Raw genomic sequence first — 21,449 nt, forward strand, 5'->3', positions numbered from 1 at the left:
CTGACATTCATACATCAATGGTCAACAGAACAGCAACAGTAATGAGAGATGCCACTCATTACCTCTGACATTCATACATCAATGGTCAATCACAGCAGGCCAAGTATTGGGTAATTAGCAGTACGCTACACTAGAGCTAGTCTATCAATCTATGGGTGGTCAAATGGATTTTCTAGGCTGGTGGGTGATTGGAGGCCCAATATATTATTTGATAAGGCCCACAATCTCTAGTGGTGCCCCTGGCTCTACATGGGCAATAAAAGCATCTCTTGTGGAGCTCCAGTTTTCCCTCTATAGACCAGGGAGACGTTAATCTAGGACAGAGGCTTCTGATGTCCTCAGTTAGTTCAAAGTAAAGTTCTCCTTGATGTTTGTTCTGTTCCAGAGGGCTGAGGAGAACGCACACGCTTTTCTAGACAAGGAGCTGAAGAAGCTCTGGAGGGATCTCTTCTCAGATTACCCACAATGCTCAGAGAGTCAGAGGGAGGACGAGGAGGAGGATGATAAGAACGAGGAGCAGAGGAGGCGCGCCATAGAGGGAGTGGTAGACATCACAAAGCTCTGCCTGATGGAGATGAACCAGGAGGAACTGGCCGACAAGCTGGGGAGTGGTAAGATACTCAAATATAGGTTAAATGGTTTGATCCAGATATGTAGGGTCATTGTGGGGGTATCAGGTTGAATGGTTTGATCCAGATATGTAGGGTCATTGTGGGGGTATCAGGTTGAATGGTTTGATCCAGATATGTAGGGTCATTGTTGGGGTATCAGGGTGAAATGCTTGATACAGATGTGTAGGGTTATTGTGGGCGTATCAGGTTAAAGAATTACGTTAAACTGCTGATCAACAACAGCATAATTCAGTGGAAGAGATGCACATCTTTCTTGTTATATCAGGTTAGAAAGTCACTGATACCCCTGATACTCAACAACAATAGCACTGCTAATAAAGTTATAAGATCCCTATAAAGTAAAACTTTTAGTACTTTTTTCTGTACACCAGTAATATTGCTTGGAAATATCAATGGTATGTTTCTTCTGGTTTGGGATTTAGGAGCTGTTGCGGTCCAGTGGCAACATAAACTCAAGGCTCATCTGAAGAAGAAGTTCAACTGTGTGTTTGAGGGAATCGCTAGAGCAGGAGAGCAGAGACCTCTGAATGAGATCTACACAGAGCTCTTCATCACAGAGAGAGGCAGTGGAGAGGTCAACAAGGAACATGAAGTCAGACTGATTGAAAAGGCATCCAGGAAAACAGCCAATGAGGAAACACCAATCAGATGTGAAGACATCTTTAAACCTTTACCTGGACAAGATAAACCAATCAGAACAATAATGACAACCGGAGTGGCCGGCATTGGTAAAACTCTCTTAACACACAAGTTCACTCTGGACTGGGCCGAAGGCAAAGCCAACCACGACATAGACTTCACATTTCTCCTCACTTTCAGAGAGCTGAATTTATTGAAAGGGAAAGAGTTTAGCTTACTGGAACTTCTTCATCAGTTTTCTGTTGAAACCAAAGAATCAGGAATCTACAGATACGACCATGACCAAGTAGTCTTCATCTTGGATGGTCTGGATGAGTGTCGACTTCCTCTGGACTTCCAGAACAACCCGATCTGGACGGATGTCACAGTGCCGACCTCAGTGGACGTGCTGCTGACAAACATCATCAGGGGAGTCCTGCTTCCCTCTGCCCGCATCTGGATAACCACACGCCCTGCCGCAGCCAATCAGATCCCTGCTGAGTGTGTTGACATGGTGACCGAGGTGAGAGGGTTCACCGACCCACAGAAGGAGGAGTACTTCAGGAAGAGATTCAGAGACGGGACAATGGCCACCACAATCATCTCTCACGTCAAGAAATCTCGAAGCCTCCACATCATGTGTCACATCCCAGTCTTCTGTTGGATCACTGCTACAGTTCTAGTGGACTTCTTCAAAACATCCCAGAGAGGGGAAGAGGTGCCCAAGACCGTGACTCAGATGTACAGCCACTTCCTGAGGGTTCAGTCCGTACAGGGGGACAGGAAGTATCATGGGCGAGCTGAAACTGATCCACTCTGGAGTTCGGAGAGCAGGGAGATCACTGTTTCTCTGGGGAAACTGGCTTTTAACCAGCTGGAGAAAGGCAACCTGATCTTCTACGAGGCAGACTTGGCAGAGTGTGACATCGATATCAGAGCAGCCTCAGTGTACTCAGGAGTGTTCACCCAGATTTTTAAAGAGGAGTGTGGACTGCACCAGGACAGGATGTTCTGCTTTGTCCATCTGAGCATCCAGGAGTTTCTGGCTGCCCTTTATGTCTTTCTGTCCTACATCAACACTGGTGTCAACCTGCTCTCAGAAGAGCATCCAACCTCCAGGGAAGCTGAACTCCTCCTCCTCTACCAGAGTGCTGTGGGCAAGGCCTTACAGAGTGAGAACGGGCACCTGGACTTGTTCCTCCGCTTCCTCCTGGGCCTCTCTCTAGAGACCAATCAGATGCTCCTACAAGGTCTGCTGGGACCAAGAGGAAGTAAATTACTGGGCAATCTAACTCAAAACGATCCACCGGGACAGACAGGAAGGAGGTCACAAATCAATACCCAAATAGTCCATTACATCAAGGAGAAGATAGGTGGAGATCTCTCTCAAGAGAGAAGCATCAATCTGTTCCACTGTCTGAATGAGCTGAATGACAGTTCTCTAGTGGAGGAGATCCAACAGTACCTGTCATCAGGAAGTCTCTCCACTGAATCTCTCTCCTCTGCTCAGTGGTCAGCTCTGGTCTTCATCGTACTGACATCAGAAGAGCAGCTGGACGTGTTTTACCTGAGGAAATACTCTGCTTCTGACGAGGGTCTTCTGGGGCTGCTGCCATTGGTCAAAGCCTCCAAAACTTCTCTGTAGGTTCACTCATAACATGTATTAACAATACAACACTATACATAATACTAGAATATAAAAGTTGTAGTAAATTTAAAAACATCTCTGACGGTGCACTAAGCACATGTATTGCAATGCACACAATACAATATATATAATACTAGTATACAAAAGTTACAATAACATACAACATATATCTGTAGGCATACTTATAACATGTTTTACGATACACACTATATACATAATTCTATAAAAGTAATATTATGATAGTTTTCTGTTATAGCATTTTTGTTAGTATCAACATTGTACACCTAATATGTAACTACCATTTAAAGATCTAATGTATAATCATTTGTTCAACTATCAGAAAAGTCTTATCAAGCATTTAATCACGGTTCTCAACATGTTCTGTTTTTTTGTGTGAAGGCTGAACAGCTGTAAGCTGTCAGAGAGATGCTGTAAAGCTCTGGCCTCAGTTCTCAGCTCCAACTCCTCTAGTCTGAGAGAGCTGGACCTGAGTTCCAATCGTCTGAAGGATTCAGGAGTGAAGCTGCTCTCTGCTGGACTGGGGAGTCCACACTGTACACTGGAAACTCTCAGGTCAGTTTTACTAAGTGCAAACAGTTACAGCACAAGGTTCGGTTTCAGAATACTTTTAACTACTGTCCCCTGGTCTGAGAATCACACCTAAATGACGTCAAACTATATCAGATAATAACTCGGTACCTTTGATGACCACAAAACATGAAAAAGTAATCCCAAAGTTGACATTTTCAATTATAAACACAAAATATAATAAAAGTGCGTTCCGATCCCCTGTTAACGGTTCAGTGGTAATTAAACAAATGAAGTTGCAGTATTTGCATCGATCAAAGTTTATCGGTCTCAATAAACCAGCAGCCAGACCAATGTAGACCCTGCCTTAGCTGAACCTCTGAAGCTAAGCAGGTGGGCTTGCTTAGTACTGGATGGGAGACCAACTGGGAACACTGAGCTGCTGCTGGAAGTGGTGTCGGTTGGTGGCCAGTAGGTGGCACTCTTCCCTCTGGCCAGAGCATAAATCCTGATGCCCCAGTGCAGTGACGGGGACACTGGGCTGTGGAAGGTGCCGTCCTTCGGGGGAGACGTAAAACCGAGGTCCTGACTCACTGAGGTTATTAAAGATCCCAGGGCACTTATCTCAAAAGGAGTAGGGGATTCCCCGGGTCCCGGCTAAAACTGCCCAACCAGGCTCATTCAATCTGGCCCCCTATTCATCCCTCTGTTTAAATGGCTGATTCTTTAATTCCCTCACTCTCCACCTCAAGCTGGTGTGTAATTGATTGATTGAAATGATTGGAATTCTTTATTGACACATGCACAAACGTAAGCATACAAATTTACAAGTAAAAAGGATAACACATAAAAGCCCATGAGTTTATTTCCATTGTGGTCCCTTGGTAGTGTAAGCATGTATATAGGTGTATGTAAGTGTGTGTGTTAAAGGTAATGTACATGACAATGGGGTCAACAAAGTAAAATATGACATTCCAATCACACATTCACAATTCATGTGTGGTGAGCGTTCTGGCGCCGATTGGCTGCCGTGCATCACCCATGTGGATGCTACACATTGGTGATGGTTAGTGAGGTCCCCCCTTCACTGTAAAGCCCTATATGAAGTCAATGGAAGGTGACTTGAAAAGCGCTATATGAATATATATTTAATTTCAAGTTCAGAAATTTATAATTTCCATAGGAAAAACTCAACAATTTCTATTTTTTGTTGCCATGACTTTATAAGGTCTTTGTTATGTCATCATTTTTTTTACAGATATGCTTTATATATTTTTTATCTTCAGAACATCAATTGAAGACATAAAAAACAGAACAAGGTCAAACTATTTAAGATGTAGAAATACAGAACAATATATGTAGAAATACAGATCAACATAAAACAATAGAATATGAATAAATACAGAACAACATAAAACTATTGATCATGTAGAAATATAGAGCAACATAATAGGATTGAATATGTAGAAATAGAACAAAATAGAACGATTGAATATGTAGGAATGCAAAGCAACATAAAACTATTGACTATGTAGAAATACAGAACAGCATAATTGAAAATGTAGTTATACAAAGCATCATAAAACGATTGAATATGTAGGAATACAGAGCAACATAAAAACGTTTGAACATGTAGAAATACAGAACAATATGAATCTATTTTATTTATAGGACTACAGAATAACGTTTGAATATGTAGAGAAGCAAAGCCCCAGAGGGGTTCCATAGTCGTCCTTGTTTTGAAGCCCGGTAAAAGTGTCTGAAGCCAGGAAGGGCAAGTGCCCTGAGTGTTTTAGGTTTTTGTAAATGAGCTTAAGCACATTTATGAAGATTGATCAAAATAAAAGGTTGAATTAATGAATCAATAGTCTCACAGAAGGAAGCATTGGGACTGATAGAGCGCTGAAGGCCCTCCTTGGCTCCACAGCCCTCTGCTTCGTTAGGTCTGACTCTGTTCACACAGAGTTCAGGATCCCTACGGCCATCAGGGGCCGGTATTTCAAAACTTGTAATCCAGATCAGAATGATCCGGATAACCAAATCCCCCTGTCCTCAGCCACGGATCAACCTGATCTATCCCGGTATTTCAAAACTTTGCTGGATTGGATCAGAGTGATCCTGATACCGGCAGATTGGGATGTCCAAATCCGTCCCGCCCCCTGGATCACAGGAAATGGAGCCAACATTTTACAGAAAAAGGAGAAGCTAGCTCAACTATTGTCTCTGAATTAAAGTATAATCTTAGCCAGTGTTGATGCGTCCTCAGACTAGATGAAAGGCAATCATTATATTGAGTTAACCAATTATGTAAATCAGCACAAAATTGAAAGAAGAGCTCGGCGATCTCTAATTAAGCAGAGTTCGCGCTAATGCGAGCTAACGCTGCTCCATTGACTCCTGTGTTAAGGAGCTAACAAGCTAGTAAATAGGCTAGCGTCTGTATGTCGCTGTCCACAGTCCATTTGAATGCATTCACTCGCAAGGCATTGTGTGTAGATTTTAAAATGTGTTGTACATATCTTTTTAGGAAACAGTTGTTAACAAAGGGGACAGCCCTAAAACCTTAATATTAGATTTTCTTTACAGATGTCTGTGGGAAGAGACTTGCACAGACTTGCTCCAAATGGCATTACTTTTTGAGCTTTGGCTATGAAAATTAAGTGTGTGTGCTGAATGCATGTGAATAAAAACATTTGACAGAGTTTCAGTGGAGGCCTTTATCAGTGGGTAACTTAACAAAAAAAACTGTTACTTAAATAAGGCATTCATATTCAAACTTAAACATACAAATCAAAGTTTTGTTAAACAAAAGCCTCAGACCTTATCAATGAGGATCAAGAGAAATACAAATTAACCATTTCGAACTGCTCTTCCTGCTGGTTCATCTGCTTGATGTGGTGGTGGTGGTGGTGGTGGTGGCTGCAGCTGTGGTACTTCTGCCTCAAGTGGTGGTCTGTCCAGGATGTCTTCATTCAGAGGAACTCTTCTCAATTGGGCAATGTTATGAAGAACAATGCAGGCAGATATTATATTGCAGGCCTGCTTCGGCTCCACACGAAGATAGTTCAGGCAGGCAAATCTGCGTTTTAAAACACCATTGATACGCTCAATTGTTCCCCTTGTTGCGCTGTGTGCATTGTTATACCTCTGCTGTGGGTCACATGTGACAGTAGCAAAGGGGGTCATAAGCCACCGTAGAAGTGGGTAGCCACTGTCACCCAGGAGGATACCATCCGGCGCAGTTTGTTGCAGTCTTCTGTAGAGATGACTTTCTCTTAGAATCCGTGCATCATGTACAGAACCAGGCCATCTCACAACACAGTTGGTTATTTTAAGGTCAGCATTCCCTATGAGCTGCACGTTGATACTATGCCGTCCCTTTCTGTTGACAAATTCCCATTCTCTTTCATGGGGTGCCTGAATGTGTATGTGGGTGCAGTCAATGGCACCAATAGTGTTAGGCATCCTGGCAATTGAGAATAATTTTCTCTTGGTTTGTGTTATTTCTTCCTCAGTATCTGGAAATCTCACATACTGGTGACTTAGACCAGCCAGGGCTGCTGCCACTGAATGCATGACGTGTCCCACTGTAGACTTTGTCACAGCCAGGCCATCTGCAATGACTTCATAGAAGGATCCACAGGCAAAGAAACGTAGGGCAATAAGCACCTGCTCCTCCACAGTTAAGGCATGACTCCTTCTTGTAGGACGTTGAAGATGTGGGCGAAGAATTTCACATATATACAAAATATCTTCTTTGAAATCTAAACCGTGCATAAAGGTCATCATTTGAGTACTGCTCAATGAAATTACCTCGTTGGACATACTGACGAGGCTTGTATCGTCTCTGACGGTGCCGCAGGACATGTACTATGGATGTCATGTTGCAGAAGCAAAGGTCATTGACCTAATGAGCCCAGTTTTAAAGTCTGTGACCTGTTCTTTCTCACCTGCTTTCAATTTAGCTTTATGGTATTTAAGGCCTTCCTTAGTGATAGGGCTTTCTCAGACAACATGGAGAAGAATAAAGGAAGTAATTTCACAACAGCAGCGACAACGGCCCTTTTGGAGGGTGTTCGTGCCAATTACCAGGCCCTTTTTGGAGGTTTTAGTGGTCCTGGACAGAGTTCTCTGTCCTCAAAAGTAAAAAATAAAATATGGGCCGACATAACAAGGCAAATTAATGCCACTGGTAGTGGCCAACGGCGGAGTGTTGAGCAGGTTCGGCTTAGGTGGAAAAACTTAAAGCAAAAGGCTACGAAGGACCATTCTGAGGCGAAAAACCCCCAAACAGGGAACAAGTCCATAAAACGTGGGGAGTTCACCGCTACGGTTTTGGACATCATAGGAGGTGAGAGTTCCCAAGCCTTGTTTGGAATACTGCCAGCTGGTACAGGGGAGTCAATCGACCCCACGGAGCCTCTGAACCTGTCTGCTGAATTGGTCACCCTCACCCCTGTGGAGCTGGCATTTGAAGAGCCCAGCACAAGCCAGAGCCCTGTCTTGGAGGAGATGTGGAATCCACCGGCACCACCACCACCATGTAAGCGCAAAAGGCAAGCTGAGAAGGGGGATGGCTACAATGAACTACTGAAGGTGGAAACGGAACGGGCTCAGCAACAAATAATTCTAACAAATGAACAAATCAAACTAACACTTCTTAAACAAGAAGAAGTGAAGTTAAGAATTCAGTTGCTGGAAAAGCAGTTAAAAGACTTAAATGTATACTGCATAGTTTAACACTGTTTGTTTAATAATCACATTATTTTTCCTTCATAATTCCTTGTTAATTGGAGTTTGTAATGCCACTTACACGCAGTAGTGTAATGTTTATTCTGTGTTGCACTTCTGACGCCGATTTGTTAAAGCTGTTCAACTGTTCAAATCTTAACATGTAATCTCCCTCAAATCCACCTCTGAGGTGGGATCAGGGTGATCCTGATTTTTAGGATCAAACTGATCCAGATTTCCCACTTAAAGGTCCCATGACATGCTATTTTATGTATTCTTTAATATAGGTATTAGTGGACAACTAACACAGTATTCAAAGACGTTCCCTAAATTCAGCCGTGGTGCAGAGTTACAGCCACTCCGAGCCAGTCGCACATTGAGCTTCCCCCAAATGCGCTGTTTCGGTGGGCGTGTCAAGGAGGAGGGTGGGGGTGTGGCCCTGAGCAGCTTGCAGCCACCATGCGCTCTGTTTACAGTGGATGTATCGCAATGGCGAGGCGCACACAGCCTTTAGCCGTGTTCTGTAAATATTCTAGTAAATATTCTAACACACGGGAGTCCTGGAGCTCTATATCTAAATATTATCATATAGCCTACACAGATATCTATATCATATAATATATATTATCACGGCCAAAAGCTGTGTGAGCCGATATTATGAATCTCAAATGACCGCGTTGGGTTCTCCGACGTTCCTGGTTCTTCAACGTCCACATCAATGTGAATACACACACTGTAACGCAAGTGTTTCTTGTCAGTTCTTTGACGTGTCTTGTATTTCCACAACGAGACTGTCGTGGGGGTTATCTGAGCCATGGTTGAGAAGGAATTGGGGGAAAGGAACTTTGGTTTGACTCGCTGAAGTACATGAACTGCGACATGCCGCCGGTTGCCGCGAGGCACCATCGCCCGGCAGCGGGCAGCCGGCAGCAGTCAGCGCGCGGTTCAGTCGACTTCAGGTTGATGTGAAAGTGGAAGAACCAGAGACGTCGCAGAACCCGACAAAGTCGTTTGTGATTCATAATATCGTCTGGAGGCGCACACAATATGTTATATGATATAGATATCTATCTATATGATATTAATTAGATATAGAGCTCCAGGACTGTAACGCAAGTGTTGTACACTTCCTTGTTATTTGGATAACCGTTCTGCTGTTGGTGTGATGGCGCATAACACGTCGGACTCTCGTATCTGGTATTTCTACAACGAGACTGGGGGTTATCTCAGCCAAGGTTGAGAATGAATTGGGGGGAAGGAACTTTGGCTTTGACTCCCTCAAGAACATGAACCACGACATGGAGGAGAAAGGGATTGTTGGCGGCGAATGTCTCCCGCTTGAGCCCCGCTGAGGGACCACCGCCGGAGGCGGAGGTGCATAAGCGCTGCCCGGCAAAGATCCCTTTCTCCTCCTTGTCGTGGTTCATGTTCTTGAGGGAGTCAAAGCCAAAGTTCCTTCCCCCCAATTCATTCTCAACCTTGGCTGAGATAACCCCCAATACGAGTCTCGTTGTAGAAATACCAGAGACGAGAGTCCGACGTGTTATGCGCCATCACACCAACAGCAGAACGGTTATCCAAATAACAAGGAAGTGTACAACACTTGCGTTACAGTCCTGGAGCTCTATATCTAAATAATATCATATAATACATAGATATCTATATCATATAACATATTGTGTGCGCCTCCAGACGATATTATGAATCACAAACGACTTTGTCGGGTTCTGCGACGTCTCTGGTTCTTCCACTTTCACATCAACCTGAAGTCGACTGAACCGCGCGCTGTCTGCGGCCGGCTGCCCGCTGCCGGGCGATGGTGCCTCGCGGCAACCGGCGGCATGTCGCAGTTCATGTACTTCAGCGAGTCAAACCAAAGTTCCTTTCCCCCAATTCCTTCTCAACCATGGCTTAGATAACCCCCACGACAGTCTCGTTGTGGAAATACAAGACAAGTCAAAGAACCGACAAGAAACACTTGCGTTACAGTGTGTGTATTCACACACACACATGTGGCGCTCGCACGGTCGAGTCTCATTGGCGGGCCAACGTCTCTGGGCGGGCCAGGCAGAGTAAGGGGAGGAGCTGAGATTCCTGATGACGTCATGAGCACAGACATTCCAAATCAGCGCGCTTGAGCCTCCGTTTTTTCAAAGGCGAGCAGAACAGCTAGTGCTAGTTTCACACCAAACGCAAGTTTTAGCCACTGGGGGACCATAGGCAGGCTAGGGGAACTCATATTTATGTTAGAAAACCTCCCAAAGTGAGATTTTCATGTCATGGGACCTTTAAGTTTTGAAATACTCAACAGCAGCTTTTAATCCGGATCAAAGGCAGGATTGGATTGCCAAATCTGAATCTGAATCTTCAGGATCAGATTTGCTTTGAAATACCCGTTTTTAGGATCTGATCAGGATTTAATCCAATCCAGGTGGATTAATCCTGTCGGATCATTTTGAAATACCGGCCCCAGGGGACTGCTGAAGGAAGTTTGAATGTCCACAGTCATCTCCTTGAGCTCCCTCCCTGATCCCTGATAGCAGCGAGGAGAGCCGAGGCGCTAGCATCACTGGACGTCCTCCCCTCCAGTGTGGCCCCATGGCGGCCCTGTGCTGTTCGCTAGCTACGCCATGTTTCTCCTGTGAGCTATTTGGATCTTTTAAGCACTTTTAATTTCACTTCCTAACATGTTCTTTTTATTGTGTGCAGGCTGAATTTCTGTGATCTGTCAGAGAGATGCTGTGAAGCTCTGGCCTCAGCTCTCAGCTCCAACTCCTCTAGTCTGAGAGAGCTGGACCTGAGTTCCAATGATCTGAAGGATTCAGGAGTGGAGCTGCTCTCTGCTGGACTGGGGAGTCCACACTGTACACTGGAAACTCTCAGGTCAGTTTTACTTAACGTGCAAACAGTTCCATATCAGGAGATTATTAAAAAACGACTACTTGCCCCCTGGTTTGAGGATCAATCCTAAATGTTGTCTAAATATATAATCGAATGACTCAGTACCTTTGCTGACCACGTTTATCAGGGTGGTGCCATTGGACATATTACTCCTTGTTGTTTATGTGGGAAAATGAAAAGTTGAAAAGTTATCCAGGAGTTGCCATTGCATCTTTTCAATTATATACGCAAAATATAATTATAGTTCCCTCCCACAATCTCCTGTTAACGGGAGAGTGGGAGTTAAACGCATGAAGTCACAGTATTTGCATCAATCAAAGGTTATAGGTCTACGTAGACTAATTATATTTTGGCGAGCAGCACACGCACGTGCGTGCGTGGGTGCGTGCGTGCTTGCGATGTATTGTGTAATTGCTTTAAACCTGGTCTCCAGTCGGGTCATTCCTGTGCTGCTCGCCACATTATAATTAGTCTACGTAGACCTATAACCTTAGATTGATGCAAATACTGTGACTTCATTTGTTTAAAGGGGACATATTATGCCATCTATCCGTCATACATCTAGGTGGACACGCCCACCTGTGATGTCAGAAGCTGCACAGTTTCAAAACGACCCGTTATAGCTGATCACACTCACACCTGGTGGTGTAATATGTCCCCTTTAAAAAAATGTAGTCACAGTATTTGCATCAATCTAAGGTTATAGGTCTACGTAGACTGATTATATTGTGGCGAGCAGCACAGGAATGACCCGACGGGAGACCAGGGCCCCGTTTCCCGAAGCATCGTTAGCCTAAGTTGTTCGTGAAGTTCGTCGTACGAGCATCGTACAGTTTTTACACCGTTTCCCGAAAGCATCGTTGCGTAACGAACGTCAGGAAAACACTCGTAGCTAAGGAGGGCTCCAGGGTACTCGTAGGGTGCTAAGAGCATCGTTACTATAGCCTCAGTAGAGTCACCTGCTGGACATTCAGTGGTATTGGATGTGTTTTATTAAAACACATCCAATACCACAGAATGTCCAGCTGGCACCATTTCACAATACCCCCAAAACAGTAGTTACCGCCAATATATTACTCATAGACTACTGTAAGATCTAAAAAGCAAAGGCCGAGACAGAGTCAACAACAACATAATTTATTGCAGCAATTTAAAATTCCAAAAATACATGAGCAGCCGAAATGTACCGATCAAACGCCACGTCCAAAGGCAATCTCACAAAGCATATAATAAAATCAAATGATTCCTTTGCTCTTGTGTTGGAGGTCACTTTCGAGCTGCACTTGCTGTCTCCCTCTGATTTTAATTCAACCATCGTGGTTAAAATGTCCTCATATTGATCAGAGACAGAAGACATACTGTACACGAATCATGCTGAGACCAGCGGGTGTCTGAGGAATTCTGCAGTCGTTTTTTATTGCGATTGTTTGTCATAAAGCACTGAAGGTGCTTCGGTGAGCCTGTGATGAAGTTCATTAATCATTGGACCGTGTCTAGACAGTAACGAACATCCCTGATCTGAGTGGAGTGCACAATCGAGAGCGTGGTTTCTGCAGTGAACGTAGACTGCTGCGGGAAACTGTGCTGCGATGCGTGCCTGAACCCCGCGTGCTTTCCCGCTTACATTACCAGCACCATCATAAGGCGTATTTACACTGCCAAATATGCCGTCTTATGCACGCCTTTTTCACGGCACAATCCACGCGTTAACTCTACCCAAGGTTATTTGCCTGCTTGAGCTAGCACCCCAATTTAGTTAATTTAGTCAGCAAAATAAAGAATTTCAGAATCAGAATCAGAAAGGATTTAATTGCCAAGAAGGGTTTTACATCAACCAGGAATTTGGCTTGGTGATTAAGGTGCATACATGAAGACAATAACAATGAACAATGAAGAAGAGATATATAAATATGACACCATATAAACAAGCAGGAACATAAGCGATCAATTAAAAAAGGATAAAATAGAATAAATAAATTAAAAACTAAAGTAAAAGATACAAGAATTTAAGATACAAGAATATAATAATTTACAAATTGGTGATGGGTATGAGTGCCAGAGTCAGTGTCACCAGTGGGGGTGGTGGTCCTGGGACTTGTTAAGGAACCCAACTGAAGAGGGGAAGAAACTGTTGGCGGGAGGTTTTGGTCCTGATGGACCGCAGCCTCCTGCCAGAGGGGAGAGTTCCAAATAAACTGTGACCAGGATGGGAGGGGTCGGCCATAATCTTGCCTGCCCGCCTCAGAGCCCTGGAGCTGTGCAGGTCCTGGAGGGATGGAAGGTTGCAGCCAATCACCTTCTCCGCAGAGCGTATGATACGCTGCAGTCTGCTCTTGTCCTTAGCCGTAGCAGCAGTGTACCAGACAGTGATGGATGAGGTGAGGATGGACTCAATGATTGCAGTTTAGAAGTGCACCATCATAGTCTTTGGCAGCTTGAATTTCTTCAGCTGGCGCAGGAAGAACATCCTCTGCTGGCCTTTTTTGGTGAGGGACCTGATGTTGAGCCCCCATTTTAGGTCCTGGGTGATGAGGGTTCCCATAAGCGGCAGGACTCCACAGAGTTGACTGGGGAGCCACACAGGATGATGGGGGGTGGATGGGGCTGGGTTCTTCCTGTAATCCACAATAATCTCCACTGTTTTTAAAGGGTTAAGCTCCAGGTTGTTCTGGCTGCACCAGGTCACCAGATGGTCAATCTCCCACCTGTAGGCGGACTCATCCCCGCCAGAGATGAGCCCGGTGAGCGTGGTGTCGTCCGCGAACTTCAGGAGCTTGACAGACTGGTGACTGGAGGTGCAGCTGTTTGTGTACAGGGAGAAGAGCAGAGGGGAAAGAACACAGCCTTGGGGGGGATCCGGTGCTGATGGTCTGGGATTCAGATAAATGTTTTTAATATGTTGGCGTTTTTGCACTTGTAAATAGTTAATCAGGTTTGTAGCCTACACTGACGTGAACTCATTTTTGCATGCGGGTGACTTCATTCCTAAAAAAAAATAAAACATTCGGGAGTATGCAAATTATTCTAAAGAGGTATAAACTCTGTGCGCAGCCCCGCCTTCTCCAGTGAATCAAGAAAGCCTGCGCCGTGACGAACGGGGGATTTGACCCCCTCGGTTTTACACATAAAACTGTGAAATCGCCGGGCATGCCAAGCTGCGACCGAACCGGCTTGGCAGTGTAAAGAGGCCTATACATCATCCTGCCCAACAATATGGGCAGGATCTAGACCAAGCTCTTCTAATCGGGTCAGCAATAGCCGTGTGTCAATGCCCAGCCTCTATCTTTGAATGATAATGAATGTATGGAGCGTTGCATTTTTAATGTTTACACCAAAGATTCTAGACTAGAGACTGCGTGCCAATCAATTAAACCTTATAAGGAATCAGATAAAGTCTGCTCTCTTTGCTGAGCAAAGCATGTTTCAGAAATCAGCACATTAAGATAAATGTAGTTGTCACACAAGATCCTTAAACCTGGGCCCCGTTGGGAAACGGGGCCCAGGTTAAATCAGTAACACAATACACGCAAGACCAGAGAGTTGCCTTTTATTTTACACACATACACACACACACACACACACACACACACACACACACACACACACACACACACACACACACACACACACACACACACACACACACACACACACACACACACACGACTCTCTTGGTGGCGGTGCCGCTTCCCCCCGAGCCTCCCAGGATCCTTTGCGGCACCCGGACACGGTGACCACGGCCGTGATCACCACAATAGAATTTACAGAAGAATAATGTATCATCATTTTAATGTAACTATCAGAAAAGAAAAGTTTCTGATAGCTAACTATCAGAAAAGTCGTCTAAAACAGCGGTCCCCAACCTTTTCAACATCAAGGACCGGTATGATTCTCCAAAAAGTTTCACGGACCGGGGGGGGGGGGGGGGGGGGTGGTTGGGTTATGTTGCGCAGAGGTTGCCAAAAATGCAAACATGTTATATGCAATCTAACAACTGCATATAGACTTATGGCATGTAAAAGAGTGACAGTATTGCGAAGTGAATAAAAAAATAAATACAATTAAAATGAATAAATAATCTTCCTCTGCGGACCGGTACCAAATGACCCACGGACCGGTACCGGTCCGCGGACCGGGGGTTGGGGACCGCTGGTCTAAAACATTAAATCAGGGTTCCTAACATGTTCTGTTTATTGTGTGTGCAGGCTGATTGGCTGTCATCTGTCAAAGAGATGCTGTGAAGCTCTGGCCTCAGTTCTCAGCTCCAACTCCTCTAGTCTGATAGAGCTGGACCTGAGTAACAATGATCTGCAGGATTCAGGAGTGAAGCTGCTCTCTGCTGGACTGGGGAGTCCACAATGTACACTGGAAACTCTCAGGTCAGTTTTACTCAATGTGCAAACCTTAACAGCACAAGAATCTTTATAACAAAAAAGTAACAAAAAACTTCAATACAGTCATATAATGTAGAGATTTAAGCCGATAAAGTCAAAATTCACACCCCTAAATAATATTTTTGTACAAGAATATCTCAACATATTTATATTGTTGTTGCCATGACAGTATAAGTTGAGTGTTATATAAGTACAGTTTACTATTTTTTATTATTATTATTCTACCTATTCACATGTCAGGCTTTTTTTAAAGCTTATTAGAATTTAAATATAAAAAAAATTAACATTGGCATAACTTCTCTTTCAATTATGGAAAATGTTAAAGACATAAACACAGTAACGTGGTCTTTTTATTTTGTGTGTGAAGGCTGAATGTCTGTCATCTGTCAGAGAGATGCTGTGAAGCTCTGGCCTCAGTTCTCAGCTCCAACTCCTCTAGTCTGAGAGAGCTGGACCTGAGTACCAATGATCTGCAGGATTCAGGAGTGAAGCTGCTCTCTGCTGGACTGGGGAGTCCACACTGTACACTGGAAACTCTCAGGTCAGGGTTAGGGTTAAATGTGTCTTTGGGTTTGTTTAATAGTAAGGGAGGATCCAGGTGGGCTGTGATCTAAAAGAACAGACGACACGTGTCTAAAGCCCAGTTCAGACCAAAGATTAGCCTCGCAACGACTTGCAACTTGCAACTCCTTCCAACTCCTTGCGACGAGACGGGCTGCGACGTTCTAAACATGGGGCAGTTCAAACTGCTGCACCGGGCGGCGACGTCAGGTGGTTTCCCTAGCAACTGTGAACGCTCTGGCTCAGCTGAGAGCCGCAACAGCATCAGCATCAGGCTAAAAAGTAGCCTATCTTAGGTTTGCGATTAGGTTGCTTTAGCTTGCACCCCAATTTATCCTCCCGGACCCTACACACACATTGGCGGTTTATTGGGTTTCATTCTGACGTAAATGCGACGGCTCCGCGGTTCCGGCGGGGCGGGGGCTTGGGTAGAGGTGTTGCTGCTCTGTCTCCACAGAGACAACGCAGCGATATCATCATGAGCAGTTCTAACTGGAGAGAAAGTGACACGCGAGCTGCTGATCATGTAAACGCATTAAACAAAGGAGTTAAAATATGGTGCAATCTACGAGAGAGACACAGAGGAACTGTCCTTAAAAAACAAGTGGTCAGGAAATTAAAGAATATGTTGGCGTTTTTGCACTAAAAAGTTAATCGCGTTTGCAGCCTACACTCAGACGTGAACTCATTCTTGCATGCGGGTGTCTTCATTCATAAAAAAATAAGAACTTTTGGGAGTATGCAAATTATTCTACAGAGGTCTAGACCCCGTGCGCAACCCGCCTTCTCAAGTGAATCATTTAAGCCTGCGCCTTGAAGAGCAGGGGATTTGACCCCCTCGGTTTTACACAGGAAACTTGAGGTAAGAAGGTGAAATCACCGGGTGTACCAAGCCGCGACCGTACCGGCTTGGCAGTGTAAAAAAAGCCTGAAAAGAAGAAGACGGCGAGTTAGAAAGCCGAGAATATGGAGCCGCAACGCATACTTCAGCGGCAGAAACAGGGTGCCTACGCCAATCTTTGTAGAGAGATTTCTATTTGCAAAAACCGTTGGATTAATTTTATTGATCCCCTTCGAGAATTTGTGTGTAAAGGGGGGGGGACTAGGCTATATTCTCGCCTTCCTACTTTGTAAAGCGCATTGCAGGCCTGTTGCTTTTGGGCCGATACTGCGCCCATTCCTTGATTCGTTCTGCCGCAGCACTCCAAACAATTCACTTTATTCCAATGTTCGTCAAATCCACTCCAATAGTGGTCCTGCATTGAGTTGAAATCCAACTCTAATGAATATATGGTCCAGTTTTAAGTTTCAAGAATATTTATACATTCCCAGGGCATGTTAAATGAGTGCATGCCCCGCCACTCATAACACACTTGTAAAATGCAGTCGTCAATTGATGGAATGGGTTATTTCATACATCATCACAAACAAAATTTGGATTTAATCATTAAATTACAGATAAATAATACTGAAATGGCCACTTTTTGGTTGAACACATTTGAAGGAAATAATTACGATCCCCCAATGTTGACCTGAAGTTGGGGTTAGGGTAACGCTGCTGCAACTCTTCCCCTGCGACGTTCCAAAACAGCCTCGTTGCGAGGCGAATCTTTGGTCTGAACTGGGCTTAAGATCCCCACCAGATTCAGCATCATTATTCATTTGTAGGCTGGGGTCAACATGTCAGTGGAGCACAGATGGGAGGAGGGAGGCCAAGAGGTCAGAGGAGGAACAGAACTTTAGAGGACAAGGATTTTAGGAACATCATTTTTTTTTGCTAGTGTGTTATGAATTATCAGGTTATTCTAGCTGACAGAACACTGGCCAGCTGATGTGAGGATGAGGGTTAGGGGTTGCTGTCTGTATGTTATGGATGTTATGTGTTATATGTTTTGTAACTCAGAGGAGTTGCCATTAGTGTAGACATGAGGCTCGGTGATGGTGGCTCTAGACGGGCTGTGATCTGAATTAAATCATAAAGCTTTAAGTTGTCCATCATATGGAATTCATACTTTATTAATCTGTTTACTTCAGTAAGAACTATTCTCATCCAGATAGAATAAATAAAGGTGTGTGTGTGTGTGTGTGTGTGTGTGTGTGTGTGTGTGTGTGTGTGTGTGTGTGTGTGTGTGTGTGTGTGTGTGTGTGTGTGTGTGTGTGTGTGTGTGTGTGTGTGTGTGTGTGTGTGTGTGTGTGTGTGTGTAGGTTGTCTGGCTGCCTGGTCACACAGGAAGGCTGTGCTTCTCTGGCCTCCGCTCTGAGCTCCAACCCCTCCCATCTGAGAGAGCTGGACCTGAGCTACAATCACCCAGGAGACTCAGGAGCTGCGCTGCTCTCTGCTGGACTGGAGGATCCACAATGGAGACTGAACACTCTCAGGTATGGAGAGGACAGCTCACCATTCAGAGAAAATGCCTCCTACAAGGATTCAACCCTCTGCTAGATGAAATGGTTTGAAAAGGCAGCTGTAACTTATGTTGTGTATAGTGGCGTATGTTTCAACATGTTGCTCTCACTTTGTTTCCCCCCCAGTGTGGAGCACGGTGGAGTGTGGAGACTGAAACCAGCTCTAAAGAAGTGTAAGTGTCTGTTTGATTCATCACAACGCACACTGACTATTGAGAGGGAAAGTCCATCCACACAGAAGGAGGTGACGTCTGGTCATTCAGATATCTGGGAATGAAGCTGATGACTGACATCATGTATCTTACATATATAAACATTAACATAATTGCTGTGATTATATCATGAGTGATGATTTTACAACATTGGACATAACACCATAATAATCAGGATAATGTTAATCATAATTACATGTCTACATTATATTCAAAAACTATTAAATTATACTATCATCTTGTCACTATTGTAATAATTATAATATCGTTTTAATTCCGGTCATTACATTAGCTATGGCACATAATAATCATATTAACATGTTTTGAATGATGCATGTGTTTCGCCTTAGATTTAAATTAGAGCTGATGATGCTGTTTATTTAATAATGATGACGATGATGATAATTATAATTAATAATATTGGTTTAGCAGCCTAATCATGTTTCTCCCGTCAGATGCCTGTGAACTCACACTGGACCCAAACACAGCCCACAGACGACTCTCTCTGTCTGAGGACAGCAGGACGGTGACGGAGGTTGAAGAGGACCAGTCGTATCCGGATCACCCAGAGAGGTTTGACACCTGGAGGCAGGTGTTGTGTAGAGAGGGTCTGCCTGGCCGCTGCTACTGGGAGGCAGAGTGGGGAGAGCGGGTTGATATAGGAGTGGCCTACAGAGGAATGACAAGGAGAGGACCGGGTGATGACAGCCTGCTTGGATGGAACAACAAGTCCTGGAGTCTTGATTGTGATGACGACGATGATGCTGCTGCCTACAGTGCCTATCACAACGGTAGTAGAACAGCCATACGTCTCCCCCCCCCTCACTCTAACAGAGTAGGAGTGTACCTGGACCGGCCTGCTGGCTCTCTGTCCTTCTACAGAGTGTCCCCAGGTGGAGGAGGGTCCTCAGACACACTGACACACATCCACACCTTCCAGGCCTCCTTCACCCAGGAGGTCCTCCTCCCTGGGGTTGGGTTAGGTAAGAGTGGTTCCTCAGTGTCTCTGTGAGTGTCCATTGTAGACACACAAACACACACAAAGACCCATGGAAAAGCACACACATGTAGACAGTCATAAACACACCCAAACCAACAAACACATATGTACATAGAAATTAACACACACGCACACACAAACAAACACATCGTTCATGACTCTATAAACACACACACATACACACAAACAAACATATCGCACTCTATAAACACACACACACAAACGTATACAGACTTAATCCCACACACACACACACACACACACACACACACACACACACACACACACACACACACACACACACACACACACACACACACACACACACACACACACACACACACACACACACACACACACACACACACACACACACACGTACACAGACACACACACACGTACACAGACATGCACTCACACACACACATCCTTCCTGGATCTAAACCCACAGCAGGTCTGTGTGCCGGTGGTAAGCAGCAGGTAACATCAGTTTCTCTCGTGGTTCATCTCTCAGCCCTCTCTGTGTTCAGCTGGGCTGCTGAGCGTCAGATTAGAGGGGGCCGCTTGGGTCTGGGGGGTCCTCACAGTCCTGACGTTGTTGAGGACCAGCTGTTGGGGTGACCTTTGAATAGTGTGGACCCATGGACGTACCTGTAGTGCATCGGGTTGTTGAGCAGCAGCTGTTGGTGCTCTGAGGGGTCAACCCGTTCAGTGGAAGTACAACACTTTGTGATTGATTTAAATACTCCACTGTAGTCCAAATTATTAATTTTATTGGGCTTCTGAAAGGTTCAGCATAAACCATGAAAGGAAGATCTTTGGGTTAAGCCGGTTGTACAAAGATTTACTTTCTAATGTAAAATGTGTTTTAAATGTTGATTGATGGTACTTTATTTTGCTACAATATTTTATATATTTTCAACATCGTATTAAAGGAACCCAAAATCTGTTTATATTTTGCCATGCCTGACATGGAACGTGATTTAAAGCAGATTTAACAACATAATCATGAATGATGATAAGGGTTCTATAGGAAAGGGTAACGATGTTGTAAATTACTTTAAACGGAAGATAGTTTCTTTGTGTTCTGTTGGGAACAACAAGTCAACATGTTCAATGATTAAAGATACCTGTTCAGGATTTGTAATTGTTCATAAAGCATAATGTTAATAAACAACTCAGTCGATCAACTGAATGTTCTCGTGTGTTCAGAGGATTCTTCCCGTTAGTTCAGTTGAAATCCTCCAAGTCTTCTGGAGACGTTACCTCCAACACAACAGTGGAGTCTCCATTCACCCCTTCCTCAGTGTGGAGATGTTATTACCACAACAGTGGAGTCTGACTTTTTTAACCACACACGCATATACAAAAACAAAAAGTAGGTAAAAAGGTGGCTAAACAGACAGGCTAAGCTTGCCAGAGCCTAGCCTATCTGGCGAACTCTGCTGTCTGATTGGTTCAGAGACAGCAGGCCTGTGGTAATGCATCAGGCCCTTAGATGGTATTTCACGTTACATGGTACAGAGGTTTCCTTACGTCCTCATCTCCTCCCTCCTTATCCTTGCTGTCATTGAACGGCGGGACGAAGTGGGTCAGCTGGATGCAGTCCAGGTAGTAACACACACACACACACCTTGTCAATCAAAATCAAATCATTTTCATATTTTTCTTGATACATTTTGGGACCGATAAGGTGCTGTGATTTTTGTAGTTTCCCAGATTATCAATCTCTTCAATTTTGATCAAAAAAAATTTTGAGAACGCAAATATCTGCTGACCTTCTCCCCGAAGTCGAAGAAGGGCGAGGGGAAGGTCATG

The 21,449-nt window shown here is 44.4% G+C and overlaps 2 protein-coding genes across 10 annotated transcripts in view; one reads left to right on the top strand and one right to left on the bottom strand.

Annotated features, from left to right (window-relative positions):
- LOC132452740 (NACHT, LRR and PYD domains-containing protein 3-like) overlaps positions 1 to 21,449 on the top strand; it is a 274,895-nt gene that overhangs the window by 67,406 nt on the left and 186,040 nt on the right. For 2 of the 9 annotated variants that reach the window (XM_060045506.1, XM_060045513.1), the window contains exons 13-21: positions 386 to 611; positions 1,055 to 2,891; positions 3,298 to 3,471; positions 10,867 to 11,040; positions 15,264 to 15,437; positions 15,820 to 15,993; positions 18,219 to 18,392; positions 18,546 to 18,592; positions 19,087 to 19,994. In XM_060045506.1, coding sequence (XP_059901489.1) covers positions 386 to 611; positions 1,055 to 2,891; positions 3,298 to 3,471; positions 10,867 to 11,040; positions 15,264 to 15,437; positions 15,820 to 15,993; positions 18,219 to 18,392; positions 18,546 to 18,592; positions 19,087 to 19,643 — 3,537 coding nt within the window. In that variant the 3' untranslated portion in view covers positions 19,644 to 19,994. Of the gene's footprint in view, positions 1 to 385; positions 612 to 1,054; positions 2,892 to 3,297; positions 3,472 to 10,866; positions 11,041 to 15,263; positions 15,438 to 15,819; positions 15,994 to 18,218; positions 18,393 to 18,545; positions 18,593 to 19,086; positions 19,995 to 21,449 lie in introns of those variants that run through there. The other 7 variants (XM_060045509.1, XM_060045507.1, XM_060045508.1 and 4 more) reach the window with 7 other exon arrangements.
- LOC132452753 (putative nuclease HARBI1) lies at positions 5,414 to 8,289 on the bottom strand. The gene has a single exon (XM_060045542.1). The coding sequence runs from the start codon at positions 7,291 to 7,293 to the stop codon at positions 6,277 to 6,279; it is 1,017 nt and encodes a 338-aa protein (XP_059901525.1). The 5' UTR covers positions 7,294 to 8,289; the 3' UTR covers positions 5,414 to 6,276.

The sequence above is a fragment of the Gadus macrocephalus genome, chromosome 23 (genome assembly GCF_031168955.1).
Source record: "Gadus macrocephalus chromosome 23, ASM3116895v1".
NCBI lineage: Eukaryota > Metazoa > Chordata > Actinopteri > Gadiformes > Gadidae > Gadus > Gadus macrocephalus.